This window comes from Bombina bombina, chromosome 2, assembly GCF_027579735.1.
Source record: "Bombina bombina isolate aBomBom1 chromosome 2, aBomBom1.pri, whole genome shotgun sequence".
Lineage (NCBI taxonomy): Eukaryota > Metazoa > Chordata > Amphibia > Anura > Bombinatoridae > Bombina > Bombina bombina.
This window is the reverse complement of record NC_069500.1, coordinates 756,666,212-756,687,958: the sequence shown is the minus strand read 5'-3', so window position 1 is coordinate 756,687,958 and position 21,747 is coordinate 756,666,212. Positions and strand designations below refer to the sequence as shown.

The 21,747-nt window shown below is 42.9% G+C and overlaps 1 protein-coding gene across 1 annotated transcript in view; it reads right to left on the bottom strand.

Moving 5' to 3' along the window:
* Positions 1–21,747, bottom strand: part of FCHO1 (FCH and mu domain containing endocytic adaptor 1) — an 802,768-nt gene that overhangs the window by 693,508 nt on the left and 87,513 nt on the right. Inside the window, exons 5-6 of the mRNA XM_053702869.1 lie at positions 13,403–13,477; positions 13,025–13,166 (exon numbers count right to left, since the gene is read on the bottom strand). Of these exons, the coding sequence (XP_053558844.1) occupies positions 13,025–13,166; positions 13,403–13,477 (217 nt within the window). The remainder of the gene's footprint in view (positions 1–13,024; positions 13,167–13,402; positions 13,478–21,747) is intronic.

Genomic DNA, 21,747 nt, shown 5'->3' with positions numbered 1-21,747 from the left:
AGCGCTCTGCGCGCCACAATAGCAAACCCAGAATTTTTCGCCGCTAACCTAGCCAATTGCAAAGTGGCGTCTAGGGTGAAAGAATTAGCCAATTTGAGAGCACGGATTCTGTCCATAATCTCCTCATAAGGAGGAGAATCACTATCGATCGCCTTTTCTAGCTCATCGAACCAGAAACACGCGGCTGTAGTGACAGGGACAATGCATGAAATTGGTTGTAGAAGGTAACCTTGCTGAACAAACATCTTTTTAAGCAAACCTTCTAATTTTTTATCCATAGGATCTTTGAAAGCACAACTATCTTCTATGGGTATAGTGGTGCGTTTGTTTAAAGTAGAAACCGCCCCCTCGACCTTAGGGACTGTCTGCCATAAGTCCTTTCTGGGGTCGACCATAGGAAACAATTTTTTAAATATGGGGGGAGGGACGAAAGGTATACCGGGCCTTTCCCATTATTTATTTACAATGTCCGCCACCCGCTTGGGTATAGGAAAAGCTTCTGGGGGCCCCGGGACCTCTAGGAACTTGTCCATTTTACATAGTTTCTCTGGGATGATCAAATTCTCACAATCATCCAGAGTGGATAACACCTCCTTAAGCAGAGCGCGGAGATGTTCCAACTTAAATTTAAATGTAATCACATCGGGTTCAGCTTGTTGAGAAATTTTCCCTGAATCTGAAATTTCTCCCTCAGACAAAACCTCCCTGGCCCCCTCAGACTGGTGTAGGGGCATATCAGAACCATTATCATCAGCGTCCTCATGCTCTTCAGTATCTAAAACAGAGCAGTCGCGCTTACGCTGATAAGTGGGCATTTTGGCTAAAATGTTTTTGATAGAATTATCCATTACAGCCGTTAATTGTTGCATAGTAAGGAGTATTGGCGCGCTAGATGTACTAGGGGCCTCCTGAGTGGGCAAGACTGGTGTAGACGAAGGAGGGGATGATGCAGTACCATGCTTACTCCCCTCACTTGAGGAATCATCTTGGGCATCATTTTCTGTGTCACATAAATCACATCTATTTAAATGAGAAGGAACCTTGGCTTCCCCACATTCAGAACACAGTCTATCTGGTAGTTCAGACATGTTAAACAGGCATAAACTTGATAACAAAGTACAAAAAACGTTTTAAAATAAAACCGTTACTGTCACTTTAAATTTTAAACTGAACACACTTTATTACTGCAATTGCGAAAAAGTATGAAGGAATTGTTCAAAATTCACCAAAATTTCACCACAGTGTCTTAAAGCCTTAAAAGTATTGCACACCAAATTTGGAAGCTTTAACCCTTAAAATAACGGAACCGGAGCCGTTTTTATCTTTAACCCCTTTACAGTCCCTGGTATCTGCTTTGCTGAGACCCAACCAAGCCCAAAGGGGAATACGATACCAAATGACGCCTTCAGAAAGTCTTTTCTATGTATCAGAGCTCCTCACACATGCGACTGCATGTCATGCTTCTCAAAAACAAGTGCGCAATACCGGCGCGAAAATGAGGCTCTGCCTATGATTAGGGAAAGCCCCTAGAGAATAAGGTGTCCAAAACAGTGCCTGCCGATATTATTTTACAAAATACCCAGATTAAAATGATTCCTCAAGGCTAAATATGTTTATATATGAATCGATTTAGCCCAGAAAATGTCTACAGTCTTAACAAGCCCTTGTGAAGCCCTTATTTACTGTCTGTAATAAAAATGGCTTACCGGATCCCATAGGGAAAATGACAGCTTCCAGCATTACATCGTCTTGTTAGAATGTGTCATACCTCAAGCAGCAAAAGTCTGCTCACTGTTCCCCCAACTGAAGTTAATTCCTCTCAACAGTCCTGTGTGGAACAGCCATCGATTTTAGTAACGGTTGCTAAAATAATTTTCCTCTTACAAACAGAAATCTTCATCTCTTTTCTGTTTCAGAGTAAATAGTACATACCAGCACTATTTTAAAATAACAAACTCTTGATTGAATAATAAAAACTACAGTTAAACACTAAAAAACTCTAAGCCATCTCCGTGGAGATGTTGCCTGTACAACGGCAAAGAGAATGACTGGGGAAGGCGGAGCCTATGAGGGATCATGTGACCAGCTTTGCTGGGCTCTTTGCCATTTCCTGTTGGGGAAGAGAATATCCCACAAGTAAGGATGACGCCGTGGACCGGACACACCTATGTTGGAGAAAAAAAACATTTCCCAGATATGAAACTGACAGTCTGCAAAAAGGAAATATACTGAAAACCTGAATCAGGGCAAATATAAGTACAATACATATATTTAGAACTTTATATAAATACATAAAGTGCCAAACCATAGCTGAGAGTGTCTTAAGTAATAAAAACATACTTACCAAAAGACACCCATCCACATATAGCAGATAGCCAAACCAGTACTGAAACAGTTATCAGTAGAGGTAATGGAATAAGAGTATATCGTCGATCTGATAAGGGAGGTAGGAGATTAATCTTTACTACCGATAACAGAGAACCTATGAAATAGATCCCCTTGAGGAAAACCATTGCATTCAATAGGTGATACTCCCTTCACATCCCTCTGACATTCACTGTACTCGAAGAGGAATCAGGCTTCAAAAATGCTGAGAACCGCATATCAACGTAGAAATCTTAGCACAAACTTACTTCACCATCTCCATAGGAGGCAAAGTTTGTAAAACTGAATTGTGGGTGTGGCGAGGGGTGTATTTATAGGCATTTTTAGGTTTGGGAAACTTTGCCCCTCCTGGTAGGATTGTATATCCCATACGTCACTAGCTCATGGACTCTTGCCAATTACATGAAAGAAATTTGTTTAGACACTTCAGGTCTAGAATAGGACTAAAGGTTACCTTCTTTTTGGGAACTACAGATTTGAATAGAATCACTTTCCCCTCTCTGACCGGGGAACTGGAACAATAACTCCCATGGATACCAAGTCTTCTACACATTTTAGGGAGGCCCTTCTTTTGTCTTCCAGAAATCCTGGAGAGGAGGAACCTGCTCTTTGGAGTCCGAGACCGAAAACCTATTCTGTATCCCTTGGATATAAATGTCCAGCATCCAGGGATCTGGAACATTTTGGGCCCACACTTCTTGAAATTAAGATAGTCTGCCCCCTACTCGACCCGGGGTCGGGGGCCAACCCTTCATGCAGATTTGTTGTCGGGGTTAGACTTCTTAGGCTTCTTATTTTTACCCCAAGACTAGTTAGGTTTCCAGGTACACCTGCTCTGATCCGGCTTGGTGGAGGCTGTATTCCTCCGAGTACGAAACATAAATGGTTAGGGAATAGCTAGTTCAATTAAATACCACTGCAAATTCAATACTTATGTTATACTTCCAACTCAATTCAAGTTATGTTGGATCTAATTAATTAATTAATTAATTAATGTGGTCGTGGGGGGTGCTCAATGTCCAAAAAGTATAATAGGCAAACAAAAAGAGAAGAACGGGAGACAACTCTAGAGCACTCAGAGGAAAAATATATGAAATAAATTATGGTAGGGGTAACCACCCACAAAAGGAGGAAAAATGTGTATAAAACTCAACATTTATTTGTCATAATTAAAAAAAAAAAAGTGTCCAAACAGTCTGTGTATTAAAACTTAGATTAAAATACAAGTATTGAGTGCCAGAAATCAAAGTACTGAATAAGAAAAATAATGCTCAACAGGAGGGTACCAAACAGACCAATGCAAACAAATATGCTCTTGTGCTGCATAAAGAACCAATAACTAAAAAAAAAAAAAAAAAAAAGGGAGGTTGATCTCACAACATATTATACTGATTAAATGCAGAAACAAGAGCAAGTAAGCAAGGGTCTGAGTAGTAACCTCAACTGTCAATGACGATTGTAAATAGCTCAAAAAGTCTAACCCTTTGATAAAGCCGTGTAGCGTCGAAATGCGCATCGGGCGTATCTCCCGAGTCCAGTGCATCACATTTATTAGACCTTATTTTTGTATGTTACTTAGCTATTTTTGATCCATTTACAATCGTCATTGCCAGCTGAGGTTACTACTCAGACCCTTGCTTACTTGCTCTTGTTGCTGCATTTAATCAATATAATATGTTGTGAGGTCAAGCCTCTTTTTTTTAGTTAATGGTTCTTTATGCAGCACATTAGCGTATTTGTTTGCATTGGTCTGTTTGGTACCCTCCTGTTGAGAGTTATTTTCTTATTCAGTACTTTGTGATTTCTGGCACTTAATACTTGTATTTTAATCTAAGTTTTAATACACACACTGTTTGTTTGTTTTTTTTAATTATGACAATGTTAAAGGGACATGAAACCCACATTTTTTCTTTCATGATTTAGAAAGAGAGTGCAATTTTAAACATCTTTCTAATTTACTTCTATTATCTCATTTGTTTTATTTTCTTGATATTCTTTGATGAAAAGCATATCTAGATATGCTCAGTAGCTTCTGATTGGTTGCTGCACATAGAAGCCTTGTGTGATTGGCTCACCCATGTGCATTGCTTTTTATTCAACTAAGGATATCTAAAAAAAGCAAAATAAATAATAGAAGTAAATTGTAATGTTGTTTAAATTTGTATTCTCTATCTGAATCATGAAAGAAAGATTTTGGGTTTAGTGGCCCTTTAAGTTTAATACACATTTTTTCTCCGTTGTGGGTGGTTACCCCTACCATAATTTATTTCATATATTATTTTTCCTCTGTATTCCTTTGAGCCCTATTCTGATGAAAGGAGGGAAATTTCCAAGAAGGATGCCCTTTAAACTTGGCCTTCTTGTCCTGAGGAAGGAATGCTCTCTAGCCCCCCCCCCCCCCCGTAACAGTAGCAATAATATAGTCCAAACTTGGGCCAAACAAGGTCTTAGCCTTAAAAAGAAAGAAATCTGGACTTTGAAACCATTTTGCTGACCTGTCTAGCGAGCATAGCAAACCAAGAGAACTTAGCATTAAGGTGAATAATCTGAATAATTGCCTCACAAATTAATGAATTGGCCATCTTTAGTGCTTGAATGCTGTCCTGAATATCTTCCAATGGAGACTCGACCGAAATTAGTTCCAATAGGGAATGGCACCAGAAGGTGGCAGCCCCGCCACTGCCGCAATACCTGCTGCAGGCTGGAAAACTAAACCCATTTGAACATCCATCCATCTCGGGTATCCCTCCAACTGTCTGTTCCCTAAAAAGATGTACTATCCTCTAAAAAGATGTACTATCCTCTAAAAAGATATACTATCCTCTAAAAAGATATACTATCCTCTAGAGGGATACTGGCACGCTTAGCTAGAATGGGAATAACACCATCCACCTTGTGAACCCTTTTTCCAGAAGGTTTAGTTTCAGGAACGTCCAATGTAAGTAAATATCTTAAATGTTCAAGCTTGAACATAAAATTAACTTCCTCTGCCTCTACAACCTTTTCACTAGAGGATGAAAGTTCTCCCTCAGAACTTATCAAAGAATCTTCCTCATTATAACATTGAACATGACTGACTGCTGACGCTTCAAGAGAGCTATTGGTCCTAACCTCAGAGGAGCCATGTTAAACCTTCCTCTTCCCTGCAACAGGCAAAGCGCTCAGGGCAGCAGTAACAGCTGATTGAAATTGCGCTGCAAAATCAATAGGGAAGGCGTTAACCCCCTAAGAATGTATGAGGAACGGAGTCGCAGGGTACTGAATGTGAGGGGCCTGGGGGAGGAAGATGGAGGATAAAGTAAAGGGAAATAAGAGTTAACTGAATCTTGAGAGGTCACAGGAGTTACTGAGTTAACCTGGGCTAGAGGGGATAATGCAGGGGTATTGGTACTAAGCACACTAGAATGAGACTGCAGTACAGAGGAAAGGCATAAATTACATAATTGTGTAAGGCGGCAAACTGTGGACAATCTGTAAATCATACATTTATTAGGCTCCAGCAAAGCAGGAGGGCTCCCCTCCTCTTGACTAAAACTAGATAAAGAGTCATCCATCATGTCAGGCAGTAGCCCCTTAGTAAAGTCTTGGAAAATCCCCTAACTAAAAACCACAATCAATGCTTATATTTAGGTTGCCTCACCACCTCCCTGCAATAACTCGTGTGCCGTTGATCCACTTGCTGCTGGATCCCGGACACAGTGCACAACACAGAAGTCAGAGCAAAGTAAAAGCGCGCCAACTTATAAAGTACTTCACGGCTCCCACTCTGCTAGACACCCCCTGTAAGAGCTTCCTGTAAATGCTCTTAAAATGTCAGGCGCAGTCTATAATTCACGCCTAATTGACCACACTAGCGATCCGGTCCTTTATAGAAGACATAGCTCCCTATGTTAATGAACCTCTTCAAAAACAGAATTTATGTTTACCTGATAAATTACTTTCTCCAACGGTGTGTCCGGTCCACGGCGTCATCCTTACTTGTGGGATATTCTCTTCCCCAACAGGAAATGGCAAAGAGCCCAGCAAAGCTGGTCACATGATCCCTCCTAGGCTCCGCCTACCCCAGTCATTCGACCGACGTTAAGGAGGAATATTTGCATAGGAGAAACCATATGTTACCGTGGTGACTGTAGTTAAAGAAAATAAATTATCAGACCTGATTAAAAAAACCAGGGCGGGCCGTGGACCGGACACACCGTTGGAGAAAGTAATTTATCAGGTAAACATAAATTCTGTTTTCTCCAACATAGGTGTGTCCGGTCCACGGCGTCATCCTTACTTGTGGGAACCAATACCAAAGCTTTAGGACACGGATGAAGGGAGGGAGCAAATCAGGTCACCTAAATGGAAGGCACCACGGCTTGCAAAACCTTTCTCCCAAAAATAGCCTCAGAAGAAGCAAAAGTATCAAATTTGTAAAATTTAGAAAAAGTGTGCAGTGAAGACCAAGTCGCTGCCTTACATATCTGATCAACAGAAGCCTCGTTCTTGAAGGCCCATGTGGAAGCCACAGCCCTAGTGGAGTGAGCTGTGATTCTTTCAGGAGGCTGCCGTCCGGCAGTCTCATAAGCCAATCGGATAATGCTTTTAATCCAGAAGGAGAGAGAGGTAGAAGTTGCTTTTAGACCTCTCCTTTTACCAGAATAAACAACAAACGGAGACAAAGTTTGTCTGAAATCCTTAGTAGCTGCTAAGTAAAATTTGAGAGCACGAACTACATCCAAGTTGTGCAACAAACGTTCCTTCTTTGAAACTGGATTAGGACACAAAGAAGGCACAACTATCTCCTGGTTAATGTTTTTGTTAGAAACAACTTTTGGAAGAAAACCAGGTTTAGTACGCAAAACCACCTTATCTGCATGGAACTCCAGATAAGGAGAAGAACACTGCAGAGCAGATAATTCTGAAACTCTTCTAGCAGAAGAAATTGCAACCAAAACAAAACTTTCCAAGATAATAACTTAATATCAACGGAATGTAAGGGTTCAAACGGAACCCCCTGAAGAACTGAAAGAACTAGGTTGAGACTCCAAGGAGGAGTCAAAGGTTTGTAAACAGGCTTAATTCTAACCAGAGCCTGAACAAAGGCTAGAACATCTGGCACAGCTGCCAGCTTTTGTGTGAAGTAACACAGACAAGGCAGAAATCTGTCCCATCAAGGAACTTGCAGATAATCCTTTTTCCAATCCTTCTCGAAGGAAGGATAGACTCTTAGGAATCTTAACCTTGTCCCAAGGGAATCCTGCAGATTCACACCAACAGATATACCAAATTATGTGGTAATTTTTCTGGTTACAGGCTTTCAGGCCTGAACAAGAGTATTAATAACAGAACCTGAGAACCCTCGCTTTGATAAGATCAAGCGTTCAATCTCCAAGCAGTCAGCTGGAGTGGGTCGAACGGACCTAGAACAAGAAGGTCTCGTCTCAAAGGTAGCTTCCATGGTGGAGCCGATGACATATTCACCAGATCTGCATACCAAGTCCTGCGTGGCCACGCAGGAGCTATCAAAATCACCGACGCCCTCTCCTGATTGATCCTGGCTACCAGCCTGGGGATGAGAGGAAACGGCGGGAACACATAAGCTAGTTTGAAGGTCCAAGGTGCTACTAGTGCATCCACTAGAGCCGCCTTGGGATCCCTGGATCTGTACCCGTAGTAAGGAACTCTGAAGTTCTGACGAGAGGCCATCAGATCCATGTCTGGAATGCCCCACGGTTGAGTGACTTGGGCAAAGATTTCCGGATGGAGTTCCCACTCCCCCGGATGCAATGTCTGACGACTCAGAAAATCCGCTTCCCAATTTTCCACTCCTGGGATGTGGATAGCAGACAGGTGGCAGGAGTGAGACTCCGCCCATAGAATGATTTTGGTCACTTCTTCCATCGCTAGGGAACTCCTTGTTCCCCCCTGATGGTTGATGTATGAACTTGGCCCTCGCTAGCTGAGGCCAAGCTTTGAGAGCATTGAATATCGCTCTCAGTTCCAGAATATTTATCGGTAGAAGAGATTCTACCCGAGACCAAAGACCCTGAGCTTTCAGGGATCCCCAGACCGCGCCCCAGCCCATCAGACTGGCGTCGGTCGTGACAATGACCCACTCTGGTCTGCGGAAGGTCATCCCTTGTGACAGGTTGTCCAGGGACAGTCACCAACGGAATGAGTCTCTGGTCCTCTGATTTACTTGTATCTTTGAATAGTCCCCATTCCACTGACTGAGCATGAACAGTTGTAATGGTCTTAGATGAATGCGCACAAAAGGAACTATGTCCATTGCCGCTACCATCAAACCTATCACTTCCATGCACTGCGCTATGGAAGGAAGAGGAACGGAATGAAGTATCCGACAAGAGTCTAGAAGTTTTGTTTTTCTGGCTTCTGTCAGAAAAATCCTCATTTCTAAGGAGTCTATTATAGTTCCCAAGAAGGGAACCCTCGTTGACGGAGATAGAGAACTCTTTTGCACGTTCACTTTCCATCCGTGAGATCTGAGAAAGGCCAGGACAATGTCCGTGTGAGCCTTTACTTGAGGAAGGGACGACGCTCGAATCAGAATGTCGTCCAAGTAAGGTACTACAGCAATGCCCCTTGGTCTTAGCACCGCCAGAAGGGACCCTAGTACCTATGAGAAAATCCTAGGAGCAGTGGCTAATCCGAAAGAAAACGCCACGAACTGGAAATGCTTGTCCAGGAATGCAAACCTTAGGAACCGATGATGTTCCTTGTGGATAGTAATATGTAGATACGCATCCTTGAAATCCACCTTGGTCATGAATTGACCTTCCTGGATGGAAGGAAGAAGTGTTCGAATGGTTTCCATCTTGAACGATGGAACCTTGAGAAACTTGTTCAAGATCTTGAGATCTAAGATTGGTCTGAACGTTCCCTCTTTTTTGGGAACTATGAACAGATTGGAGTAGAACCCCATCCCTTGTTCTCCTAATGGAACAGGATGAATCACTCCCATTTTTAGCAGGTCTTCTACCCAATGTAAGAATGCCTGTCTTCTTATGTGGTCTGAAGACAACTGAGACCTGTGGAACCTCCCCCTTGGAGGAAGCCCCTTGAACTCCAGAGAATAACCTTGGGAGACTATTTCTAGCGCCCAAGGATCCAGAACATCTCTTGCCCCAGCCTGAGCGAAGAGAGAGAGTCTGCCCCCCACCAGATCCGGTCCCGGATCGGGGGCCCGCATTTCATGCTGTCTTGGTAGCAGTGGCAGGTTTCCTGGCCTGCTTTCCTTTGTTCCAGCCTTGCATAGGTCTCCAGGCTGGATTGGCTTGAGAAGTATTACCTTCCTGCTTAGAGGACGTAGCCCTTGGGGCTGATCCGTTTCTGCGAAAGGGACGAAACTTAGGTTTATTTTTGGTCTTGAAAAGACCTATCCTGAGGAAGGGCGTGGCCCTTGCCCCCAGTGATATCAGAGATAATCTCTTTCAAGTCAGGGCCAAAGAGTGTTTCCCCCTTGAAAGGAATGTCAAGCAATTTGTTCTTGGAAGACGCATCCGCTGCCCAAGATTTTAACCAAAGCGCTCTGCGCCACAATAGCAAACCCAGAATTTTTTCGCCGCTAACCTAGCCAATTGCAAGGTGGCGTCTAGGGTGAAAGAATTAGCCAATTTAAGAGCACGAATTCTGTCCATAATCTCCTCATAAGAAGAAGAATTACTAATAATCGCCTTTCCTAGCTCATCAAACTAGAAACACGCGGCTGCAGTGACAGGGACAATGCATGCAATTGGTTGTAGAAGGGAACCTTGCTGAACAAACATCTTTAGCAGACCTTCTAATTTTTTATCCATAGGATCTTGGAAAGCACAACTATCTTCTATGGGTATAGTGGCGCGCTTGTGTAGAGTAGAAACCGCCCCCTCGACCTTGGGGACTGTCTGCCATCAGTCCTTTCTAGGGTCGACTATAGGAAAACAATTTTATAAATATGGGGGGAGGTACTAAAGGTATACCGGGCCTGTCCCATTCTTTACTAACAATGTACGCCACCCGCTTGGATATAGGAAAAGCTTCGGGGGGCCCCGGGGCCTCTAAGAACTTTTCCATTTTACATAGTGGTTCTGGAATGACCAGATAATCACAATCATCCAAATTGGATAACACCTCCTTAAGCAGAGCGCGGAGATGTTCCAACTTAAATTTAAAATTAATCACATCAGGTTCAGCTTGTTGAGAAATGTTTCCTGAATCTGAAATTTCTCCCTCAGACAAAACCTCCCTGGCCCCCTCAGACTGGTGTAGGGGCCCTTCAGAAACCATATCATCAGCGTTCTCATGCTCTACAGAATTTTCTAAACAGAGCAGTCGCGCTTTCGCTGATAAGTGGGCATATTGGCTAAAATGTTTTTGATAGAATTATCCATTACAGCCGTTAAATGTTGCATAGTAAGGAGTATTGGCGCACTAGATGTACTAGGGGCCTCCTGTATGGGCAAGACTGGTGTAGACGAAGTAGGGGATGATGCAGTACCATGCTTACTCCCCTCACTTGAGGAATCATCTTGGGCATCATTTACTAAATTTTTTTTTTTATGACATAAAATACATATAGTTAAATGAGAAGGAACCTTGGTTTCCCCACAGTCAGAACACAATCTATCTGGTAGTTCAGACATGTTAAACAGGCATAAACTTGATAACAAAGCACAAAAAACGTTTTAAAATAAAACCGTTACTGTCACTTTAAATTTTAAACTAAACACACTTTATTACTGCAATTGCGAAAAAGTATGAAGGAATTGTTCAAAATTCACCAAAATTTCACCACAGTGTCTTAAAGCCTTAAAAGGATTGCACACCAAATTTGGAAGCTTTAACCCTTAAAATAACGGAACCGGAGCCGTTTTTATATTTAACCCCTTTACAGTCCCTGGAATCTGCTTTGCTGAGACCCAACCAAGCCCAAAGGGGAATACGATACCAAATGATGCCTTCAGAAAGACTTTTCTATGTATCAGAGCTCCACACACATGCAGCTGCATGCCATGCTGTCCTCAAAAACAAGTGCGCCATACCGGCGCGAAAATGAGGCTCTGACTATGATTAGGGAAAGCCCCTAAAGAATAAGGTGTCAAAAACAGTGCCTGCCGATATAATCATATCAAAATACCCAGAATAAATGATTCCTCAAGGCTAAATATGTGTTAATAATGAATCGATTTAGCCCAAAAAAAGTCTACAGTCTTAATAAGCCCTTGTGAAGCCCTTATTTACTATCTTAATAAAAATGGCTTACCGGATCCCATAGGGAAAATGACAGCTTCCAGCATTACATCGTCTTGTTAGAATGTGTCATACCTCAAGCAGTAAGAGACTGCACACTGTTCCCCCAACTGAAGTTAATTGCTCTCAACAGTCCTGTGTGGAACAGCCATGGATTTTAGTTACGGTGCTAAAATCATTTTCCTCATACAAACAGAAATCTTCATCTCTTTTCTGTTTCTGAGTAAATAGTACATACCAGCACTATTTTAAAATAACAAACTCTTGATTGAATAATAAAAACTACAGTTAAACACTAAAAAACTCTAAGCCATCTCCGTGGAGATGTTGCCTGTACAACGGCAAAGAGAATGACTGGGGTAGGCGGAGCCTAGGAGGGATCATGTGACCAGCTTTGCTGGGCTCTTTGCCATTTCCTGTTGGGGAAGAGAATATCCCACAAGTAAGGATGACGCCGTGGACCGGACACACCTATGTTGGAGAAAAGTAGCTCATATCCACGGCGCGCAACAGCTTCTCATTGCCTTTATGAAATTGGAAGCCACCGCTAAGAAAAGCTTACCAAACGCCATTTCCACTCCTACTAGCAGTGTAATAATAAAGGTGTCCTAAACTGTGATTGCTGTCCTGCCCACCCCCACTAGAGTCAACTAGGCATCTCCTTTCCCTGTGTCCTAGTTATGGCCACATGATTAGGCAACAAGTCAGAGGGGATCAGGGGGATCTCAGGGACTTACCAGTTAGAGGTCTTCATTAGCCATGATTCCTTCTGCTGTCCTATGCTGCATTCTCAGTAGTTCCAGGTCAGAAAGTAGAATCCTCAAACTAATAGGGACCTGTGGCACAAAGGAAAATCAGTGTAACTAACACTGTTTGCCTGAAGGGAATGACAGCATAAATATACTGGAAAGAGGCCTGGAACTACCCTGCGACAAGCAGCAGCTATTATTCACCACAACTCTTCTAAGAGCATTACATGGCTAATAAAAATTTCCCTGTCCTCTCTTGCAGAAAACAATCAATTGAGGACAACAATTCAGAATCTTCAGCAGAGCACCTCTTTCTGCCAACCTCCATGAAACGAGGCAAAGAACTGCTGGGAGTGTAGGGGAAGAGGGAGGGATATTTAAATGCTTTGTTTGGGGTGTCTGCCTCCTCCTGGTGGCCAGTTGAAGTATTTCCCATAGGTAATAAATTAATTTGTGGACTCTCACTGCCGTTAGAAAGAAAACACACAAGTTAAAGCACAGTGATAAAAACTGGAAGTGACTATGTAGGGAGTTTCCACGCATAATCAAGCAAAGAAACATTCTGGTTTGTTTTTTTCTGCTTCAGTTTTATTGTGCATTTGATTTGGAAAACTCAGCAAAGTGACAGAGTAATAGACAACTAGCTCTAAAATCACCTTTTTGTGCACTTTGATCTGCTCGTCGCCATACCGATTGATTTCCTTGATCAAATCATGAAGCTTTTTACTCAGTTCTAGGTGACATAGTGCTAACTTGTCTGAGGAAACCCTGAACATCTCCAACATTGGAGCAAATGTCCTGCAAAGAGAAATAGAGTGTTTTCCCCTCTTCAATAAATTAAGCACATAGTACAAGAAAGCAATTTGTTTACACAAGTAAATCATTTTATTTTTACACTAGAATATCCCACTTAATTTTCGAAAGTATGTCTTGTCTACATGTTTCACTAGAGATGCAAGAAAGGAAAAATAGAATGCTATAAAATGGCAGTAGAGACCTTCATGGGAAACATGAAACTGGAATTTGTAAGTTACCCCAAGTGGCTTCCACTGCTGACCATCTTGGAGAGTTTCTGCATGGACTTCGCATATGCTTCCTCCACAGCAGCCCTGGGAGATAAATATTAAAATGCCCAAGAAAAACCATAAACAAATACTCACAAAAGTGATTTAAACAGAATATAACAAACATGGAAATTATTTTGTTGAAGGAAAACACTTCTAGAGCTAGGAATTCTAATGAGCAAAACAAAAAAGACAGTTTAAAAAAAAAAAAAAAAAACAAACATAATTTATGCTTACCTGATAAATTTATTTCTCTTGTGGTGTATCCAGTCCACGGATCATCCATTACTTGTGGGATGTTCTCCTTCCCAACAGGAAGTTGCAAGAGGATCACCCACAGCAGAGCTGCTATATAGCTCCTCCCCTAACTGCCATATCCAGTCATTCGACCGAAACAAGCCAAGAAAGGAGAAACCATAGGGTGCAGTGGTGACTGTAGTTTAAATTAAAATTTAAACCTGCCTTAAAAAGGACAGGGCGGGCCGTGGACTGGATACACCACAAGAGAAATAAATTTATCAGGTAAGCATAAATTATGTTTTCTCTTTTAAGGTGTATCCAGTCCACGGATCATCCATTACTTGTGGGATACCAATACCAAAGCTAGAGTACACGGATGAAGGGAGGGACAAGGCAGGCTTAAATGGAAGGAACCACTGCCTGAAGAACCTTTCTCCCAAAAATAGCCTCCGAAGAAGCAAATGTATCAAATTTGTAAAATTTTTAAAAGGTATGAAGCGAAGACCAAGTCGCCGCCTTGCAAATCTGTTCAACAGAAGCCTCATTTTTAAAGGCCCAGGTGAAAGCCACAGCTCTAGTAGAATGAGCTGTAATCCTTTCAGGGGGCTGCTGTCCAGCAGTCTCATAGGCTAAGCGTATTACGCTCCAAAGCCAAAAAGAAAGAGAGGTTGCCGAAGCTTTTTGACCTCTCCTCTGTCCAGAGTAAACAACAAACAGTGTAGATGTTTGGTGAAAATCTTTAGTAGCTTGTAAGTAAAACTTTAAAGCACGGACCACGTCCAGATTATGTAAAAGACGTTCCTTCTTTGAAGAAGGATTAGGACACAATGATGGAACAACAATCTCTTGATTGATATTCTTGTTAGAAACTACCTTAGGTAAAAACCCAGGTTTTGTACGCAGAACTACTTTATCTGAATGGAAAATCAGATAAGGAGAATCACATTGTAAAGCAGATAACTCAGAGACTCTCCGAGCCGAGGAAATAGCCATCAAAAACAGAACTTTCCAAGATAAAAGTTTGATATCAATGGAATGAAGGGGTTCAAATGGAACCCCTTGAAGAACTTTAAGAACCAAGTTTAAGCTCCATGGGGGAGCAACAGGTTTAAACACAGGCTTAATTCTAACCAAAGCCTGACAAAAAGCTTGAACGTCTGGGACTTCTGCCAGACGCTTGTGCAAAAGAATAGACAGAGCAGAAATCTGTCCCTTTAAAGAACTAGCTGATAAACCTTTTTCCAAACCCTCTTGGAGAAAGGACAGTATCCTAGGAATCCTAACCTTACTCCATGAGTAATTCTTGGATTCACACCAATAAAAGGTATTTACGCCATATCTTATGGTAGATTTTCTTGGTGACAGGCTTTCGTGCCTGTATAAGGGTATCAATGATTGACTCGGAGAAGCCACGCTTTGATAAAATCAAGCGTTCAATCTCCATGCAATCAGTCTCAGAGAAATTAGATTCGGATGATTGAAAGGACCTTGTAGAAGGTCTTGTCTCAGAGGCAGGGTCCATGGTGGAAAAGATGACATGTCAACTAGGTCTGCATACCAGGTCCTGCGTGGCCACGCAGGCGCTATCAAGATCACCGATGCTCTCTCCTGTTTGATTTTGGCAATCAGTCGAGGGAGCAAAGGAAACGGTGGAAACACATAAGCCAGGTTGAAGAACCAAGGCGCTGCTAGAGCATCTATCAGTGCCGCTTCTGGGTCCCTGGACCTGGATCCGTAACAAGGAAGCTTGGCGTTCTGGCGAGACGCCATGAGATCCAGTTCTGGTTTGCCCCAACGATGAACCAATTGAGCAAACACCTCCGGATGGAGTTCCCACTCCCCCGGATGAAAAGTCTGACGACTTAGAAAATCCGCCTCCCAGTTCTCTACACCTGGGAAATGGATTGCTGATAGGTGGCAAGAGTGAGTCTCTGCCCAGCGAATTATCTTGGAGACTTCTAACATCGCTAGGGAACTCCTGGTTCCCCCTTGATGGTTGATGTAAGCCACAGTCGTGATGTTGTCCGATTGAAATCTGATGAACCTCAGTGTTACTAACTGAGGCCAAGCTAGAAGAGCATTGAATATTGCTCTTAACTCCAGAATATTTATTGGGAGGAGTTTCTCCTCCTGAGTCCACGATCCCTGAGCCTTCAGGGAATTCCAGACTGCACCCCAACCTAGAAGGCTGGCATCTGTTGTTACAATTGTCCAATCTGGCCTGCGAAAGGTCATACCCTTGGACAGATGGACCCGAGATAGCCACCAGAGAAGAGAATCTCTGGTCTCTTGATCCAGATTTAGAAGCTTTGATAACCTGGATTCTGTCAGGTAAATCTTCATTTTTACAGAATCTATCAGAGTCCCTAGGAAGGAGTGGGGATAGAGAACTCTTTTCCTCGTTCACCTTCCACCCATGTGACCTGAGAAATGCCAGAACTATGTCCGTATGTGACTTGGCAATCTTAAAGCTTCACGCCTGTATCAGGATGTCGTCCAGATAAGGGGCCACTGATATACCTCGCGGACTTAGGACCACCAGAAGCGATCCCAGAACCTTTGTAAAGGTTCTTGGAGCTGTAGCTAACCCGAAGAGAAGAGCCACAAATTGGTAATGCCTGTCCAGAAAGGCAAATCTTAGGAACCGATGATGATCTTTGTGAATCGGTATGTGAAGGTAAGCAACCTTCAAATCCACTGTGGTCATGTACTGACCCTCCTGGATCATAGGTAGGATGGTCAGAATAGTTTCCATTTTGAACGATGGAACTCTGAGGAATTTGTTTAAGATCTTTAGATCCAAAATGGGTCTGAAGGTTCCCTCTTTCTTGGGAACCACAAACAGATTTGAATAAAAACCCTGTCCCTGTTCCAACTGTGGAACTGGACAGATCACTCCCATAACTAGGAGGTCTTGCACACAGCGTAATGCCTCTTTCTTTATCTGGTTTACAGATAATCTCGAAAGGTGAAATCTCCCTTGAGGAGGGGAAGCTTTGAATCCAGAAGATATCCCTGAGATATGATCTCCAAAGCCCAGGGATCCTGAACATCTCTTGCCCACGCCTGGGTGAAGAGAGAAAGTCTGCCCCCTACTAGATCCGTTACCGGATAGGGGGCCGTTCCTTCATGCTGTCTTAGAGGCAGCAGCAGGCTTTCTGACCTGCTTGCCCTTGTTCCAGGACTGGTTAGGTTTCCAGCCCGGCTTGGATTGAGCAAAAGTTCCCTCTTGTTTTGTAGCAGAGGAAGTTGATGCTGCACCTGCCTTGAAGTTTTGAAAGGCACGAAAATTAGACTGTTTGGCCTTTGATTTGGCCCTGTCTTGAGGAAGGGTATGACCCTTACCTCCAGAAATATCAGCAATAATTTCCTTCAAACCAGGCCCGAATAGGGTCTGCCCCTTGAAGGGAATGTTAAGTAATTTAGACTTTGAAGTCACGTCAGCTGACCAAGATTTAAGCCATAGCGCCCTACGTGCCTGAATGGCGAATCCAGAATTCTTAGCCGTTAGTTTAGTCAAATGAACAATGGCATCAGAAACAAAAGAATTAGCTAGCTTAAGTGTTCTAAGCTTGTCAAGTATTTCAGTCAATGGAGTAGCTGTCTGAAAGGCCTCTTCCAGAGACTCAAACCAGAACGCCACAGCAGCAGTGACAGGCACAATGCATGCAAGGGGCTGCAGGATAAAACCTTGTTGAATGAACATTTTCTTAAGGTAACCTTCTAATTTTTTATCCATTGGATCTGAAAAAGCACAACTGTCCTCGACAGGGATAGTGGTACGCTTTGCTAAAGTAGAAACTGCTCCCTCCACCTTAGGGACCGTCTGCCATAAGTCCCGTGTGGTGGCGTCTATTGGAAACATTTTTCTAAAAATAGGAGGGGGGGAAAACGGCACACCGGGTCTATCCCACTCCTTATTAATAATTTCTGTAAACCTTTTAGGTATTGGAAAAACATCAGTACACACCGGCACTGCATAGTATTTATCCAGTCTACACAATTTCTCTGGAACTGCAATTGTGTCACAGTCATTCAGAGCAGCTAATACCTCCCCAAGCAATACACAGAGGTTCTGAAGCTTAAATTTAAAAGTAGGAATATCTGAATCAGGTTTCCCCGAATCAGAAATGTCACCCACAGACTGAAGCTCTCCTTCCTCAGCTTCTGCATATTGTGACGCAGTATCAGACATGGGCCTTACAGCATCTGCGCGCTCTGTACTACATCTAACCCCAGAGCTATCGCGCTTTCCTCTGAAATCAGGCAGTCTGGCTAATACCGCTGACAGGCTGAGGGAAGCTGAATGTCTCTGTCTGTAATTTTAACTGCGCAAAAAAGCGCTAAAATAGGCCCCTCCCACTCATATTACAACAGTGGAAAGCCTCAGGAAACAAATCAAGCCAGCCAAGTGGAAAAAACTAGGCCCCAATAAGTTTTATCACCAAAGCATATATAAAAACGATTAAACATGCCAGCAAACGTTTTATATTGCACATTAATCAGAGTATATACCTCTGATAGCAAGCCTGATTCTAGTCGCTATTAAATCACTGTATTTAGGCTTAACTTACATTAATCCGGTATCAGCAGCATTTTCTAGCAAATTCCATCCCTAGAAAAACTTAAACTGCACATACCTTTTTGCAGGATACCCTGCACGCCATTCTCCCTCTGAAGTTACCTCACTCCTCAGACATATTAGAGAACAGCAGTGGATCTTAGTTACTTATGCTAAGATCATAGAAAAACGCAGGCAGATTCTTCTTCTAAATGCTGCCTGAGATAAAATAGTACAACTCCGGTACCATTTAAAAATAACAAACTTTTGATTGAAGAAAAAACTAACTATATTACACCAATTTCCTCTTACTACCTCCAGCTATGTTGAGAGTTGCAAGAGAATGACTGGATATGGCAGTTAGAGGAGGAGCTATATAGCAGCTCTGCTGTGGGTGATCCTCTTGCAACTTCCTGTTGGGAAGGAGAATATCCCACAAGTAATGGATGATCCGTGGACTGGATACACCTTACAAGAGAAAACCACAGTATTTTTGAGGAAAGAAATTGTGTGTGCTTGTCCATAAGTAAAAATGTAATGGTCTTAAAGAGACAGTAAACACCTTGTAATTCCAACATTTTCTGAAGTTTTACAATAGATTAACATATCAGCAGAATCTAAACTATATTACAACAACTTTTTAAAGGGTCAAACTCCACCTACCAACTTCCTTTTGTTGGAGGAGGCAATCTTGACTCAAGTCTGCGAACAGCAGCACTTGCCACTGCCATGGTGTTAAAACAACAGTATTTATGGGGGGGCGGAGCCGGCCGGGAGCGGAGATGGCCGCAAATACATAGTGCTCTGATACTAGCCCTAGGGTACAGCTCCGTTTAAGGGACAAGAGTCTTTTAATTTTACTGCGACATGTTCCGCTGAGACACGGACACAATCTGGAGCCGCCCGACCAACTTTGAATCACATCTAAGCACGGTGCCGTTGCTAGCCACGGATGACATTGCGGCCTACAAAGAAAATGTACACGCCTCGCCTAGAAGCTGTTCGGGTTTGAAGGCACAAGGATCTTTTTAATTGCTGTGAGTAGCGCTTACACCCACCAAGCTGACTGCTAACACCGTAATTATACTCTTAATGAGGGGCCCTTAGATTCATAGGGCAGTGCTGCGCTGAGCCTTTTCTTGTGACACAATCCCCATTACGCCTGCCATAACTCCACGCAGCGCAGTATTTCCCCCAGCTTAATACTCCAGGCTATACAGTGTGATATACAAAGAACATTAAGGTTAAACCTTCTGCACAAATGGGTCATTTTTACATAGAGTGGATTTTTCTGGGAGACATATAGACCGATGATTTTTACACAGCTCGCTACTCACATGATATCTATCTATATCTGGCTTCATGACGCATATAATATATTTACCACAATTAATAGCTCAACGGTATCTGCTACCTATCAGATAAAGATCCAACATTTTCAGCATATGCAGGTTACATGTTCCAATGCCACGTGGGTAAGATCTGAGACCATTTAAAATAACAATCTACTTGTGTCAGGGAGACTGTCTGACCGGATCAACAAACCCTCAAAGTCTGAAAAAAAAAACAAAAACAAAAAAACATAATTTATGCTTACCTGATAAATTCCTTTCTCCTGTAGTGTGGTCAGTCCACGGGTCATCATTACTTCTGGGATATTAACTCCTCCCCAACAGGAAGTGCAAGAGGATCACCCAAGCAGAGCTGCTATATAGCTCCTCCCCTCTACGTCACACCCAGTCATTCGACCAAGAACCAAACGAGAAAGGAGAAATAGGGTGCAGTGGTGACTGGAGTATAATTTAAAAATTTAGACCTGCCATAAAAAACAGGGCGGGCCGTGGACTGACCACACTACAGGAGAAAGGAATTTATCAGGTAAGCATAAATTATGTTATCTCCTGTTAAGTGTGGTCAGTCCACGGGTCATCATTACTTCTGGGATACCAATACCAAAGCTAAAGTACACGGATGACGGGAGGGACAGGCAGGATCTTTATACGGAAGGAACCACTGCCTGAAGTACCTTTCTCCCAAAAACAGCCTCCGAAGAAGCAAAAGTGTCAAATTTGTAAAATTTGGAAAAAGTATGAAGAGAAGACCAAGTTGCAGCCTTGCAAATCTGTTCAACAGAGGCCTCATTCTTAAAGGCCCAAGTGGAAGCCACAGCTCTAGTGGAATGAGCTGTAATTCTTTCAGGAGGCTGCTGTCCAGCAGTCTCATAGGCTAAACGTATTATGCTACGAAGCCAAAAAGAGAGAGGTAGCAGAATCTTTTTGACCTCTCCTCTGTCCAGAATAAACAACAAACAGGGAAGAAGTTTGGCGAAAATCTTTAGTTGCCTGTAAATAAAATTTCAGGGCACGGACTACATCTAGATTGTGCATAAGTCGTTCCTTCTTTGAAGAAGGATTCGGACACAATGATGGCACAACAATCTCTTGATTGATATTCTTGTTAGTGACAACCTTAGGTAAGAACCCAGGTTTAGTACGCAGAACAACCTTATCTGAATGAAAAATCAGATACGGAGAATCACAATGTGAGGCTGATAACTCAGAGACTACGAGCCGAGGAAATAGCCATTAAAAACAGAACTTTCCAAGATAACAGCTTGATATCAATGGAATGAAGGGGTTCAAACGGAACACCCTGTAAAACGTTAAGAACTAAATTTAAGCTCCATGGTGGAGCAACAGTTTTAAACACAGGCTTAATCCTGGCCAAAGCCTGGCAAAAAGCCTGAACGTCTGGAACTTCTGACAGACGCTTGTGTAAAAGAATGGACAGAGCTGAGATCTGCCCCTTTAAGGAACTAGCAGATAAACCCTTTTCTAAACCTTCTTGTAGAAAAGACAATATCCTAGGAATCCTAACTTTACTCCATGAGTAACTCTTGGATTCGCACCAATGTAAGTATTTACGCCATATTTTATGGTAAATCTTTCTGGTAACAGGCTTCCTAGCCTGTATTAAGGTATCAATAACTGACTCCGAAAAACCACGCTTTGATAAAATCAAGCGTTCAATTTCCAAGCAGTCAGCTTCAGAGAAATTAGATTTTGATGTTTGAAAGGACCCTGAATTAGAAGGTCCTGTCTCAGAGGCAGAGACCAAGGTGGACAGGATGACATGTCCACTAGATCTGCATACCAGGTCCTGCGTGGCCACGCAGGCGCTACTAGAATCACCGATGCTCTCTCCTGTTTGATCCTGGCAATCAATCGAGGAAGCATCGGGAAGGGTGGAAACACATAGGCCATCCCGAAGGTCCAAGGTGCTGTCAAAGCATCTACCAGGACCGCTCCCGGGTCCCTGGACCTGGACCCGTAACAAGGAAGCTTGGCGTTCTGGCGAGACGCCATGAGATCTATCTCTGGTTTGCCCCAAAGTCGAAGTATTTGGGCAAAGACCTCCGGATGAAGTTCCCACTCCCCCGGATGAAAAGTCTGACGACTTAGGAAATCCGCCTCCCAGTTCTCCACTCCAGGAATGTGGATCGCTGACAGGTGGC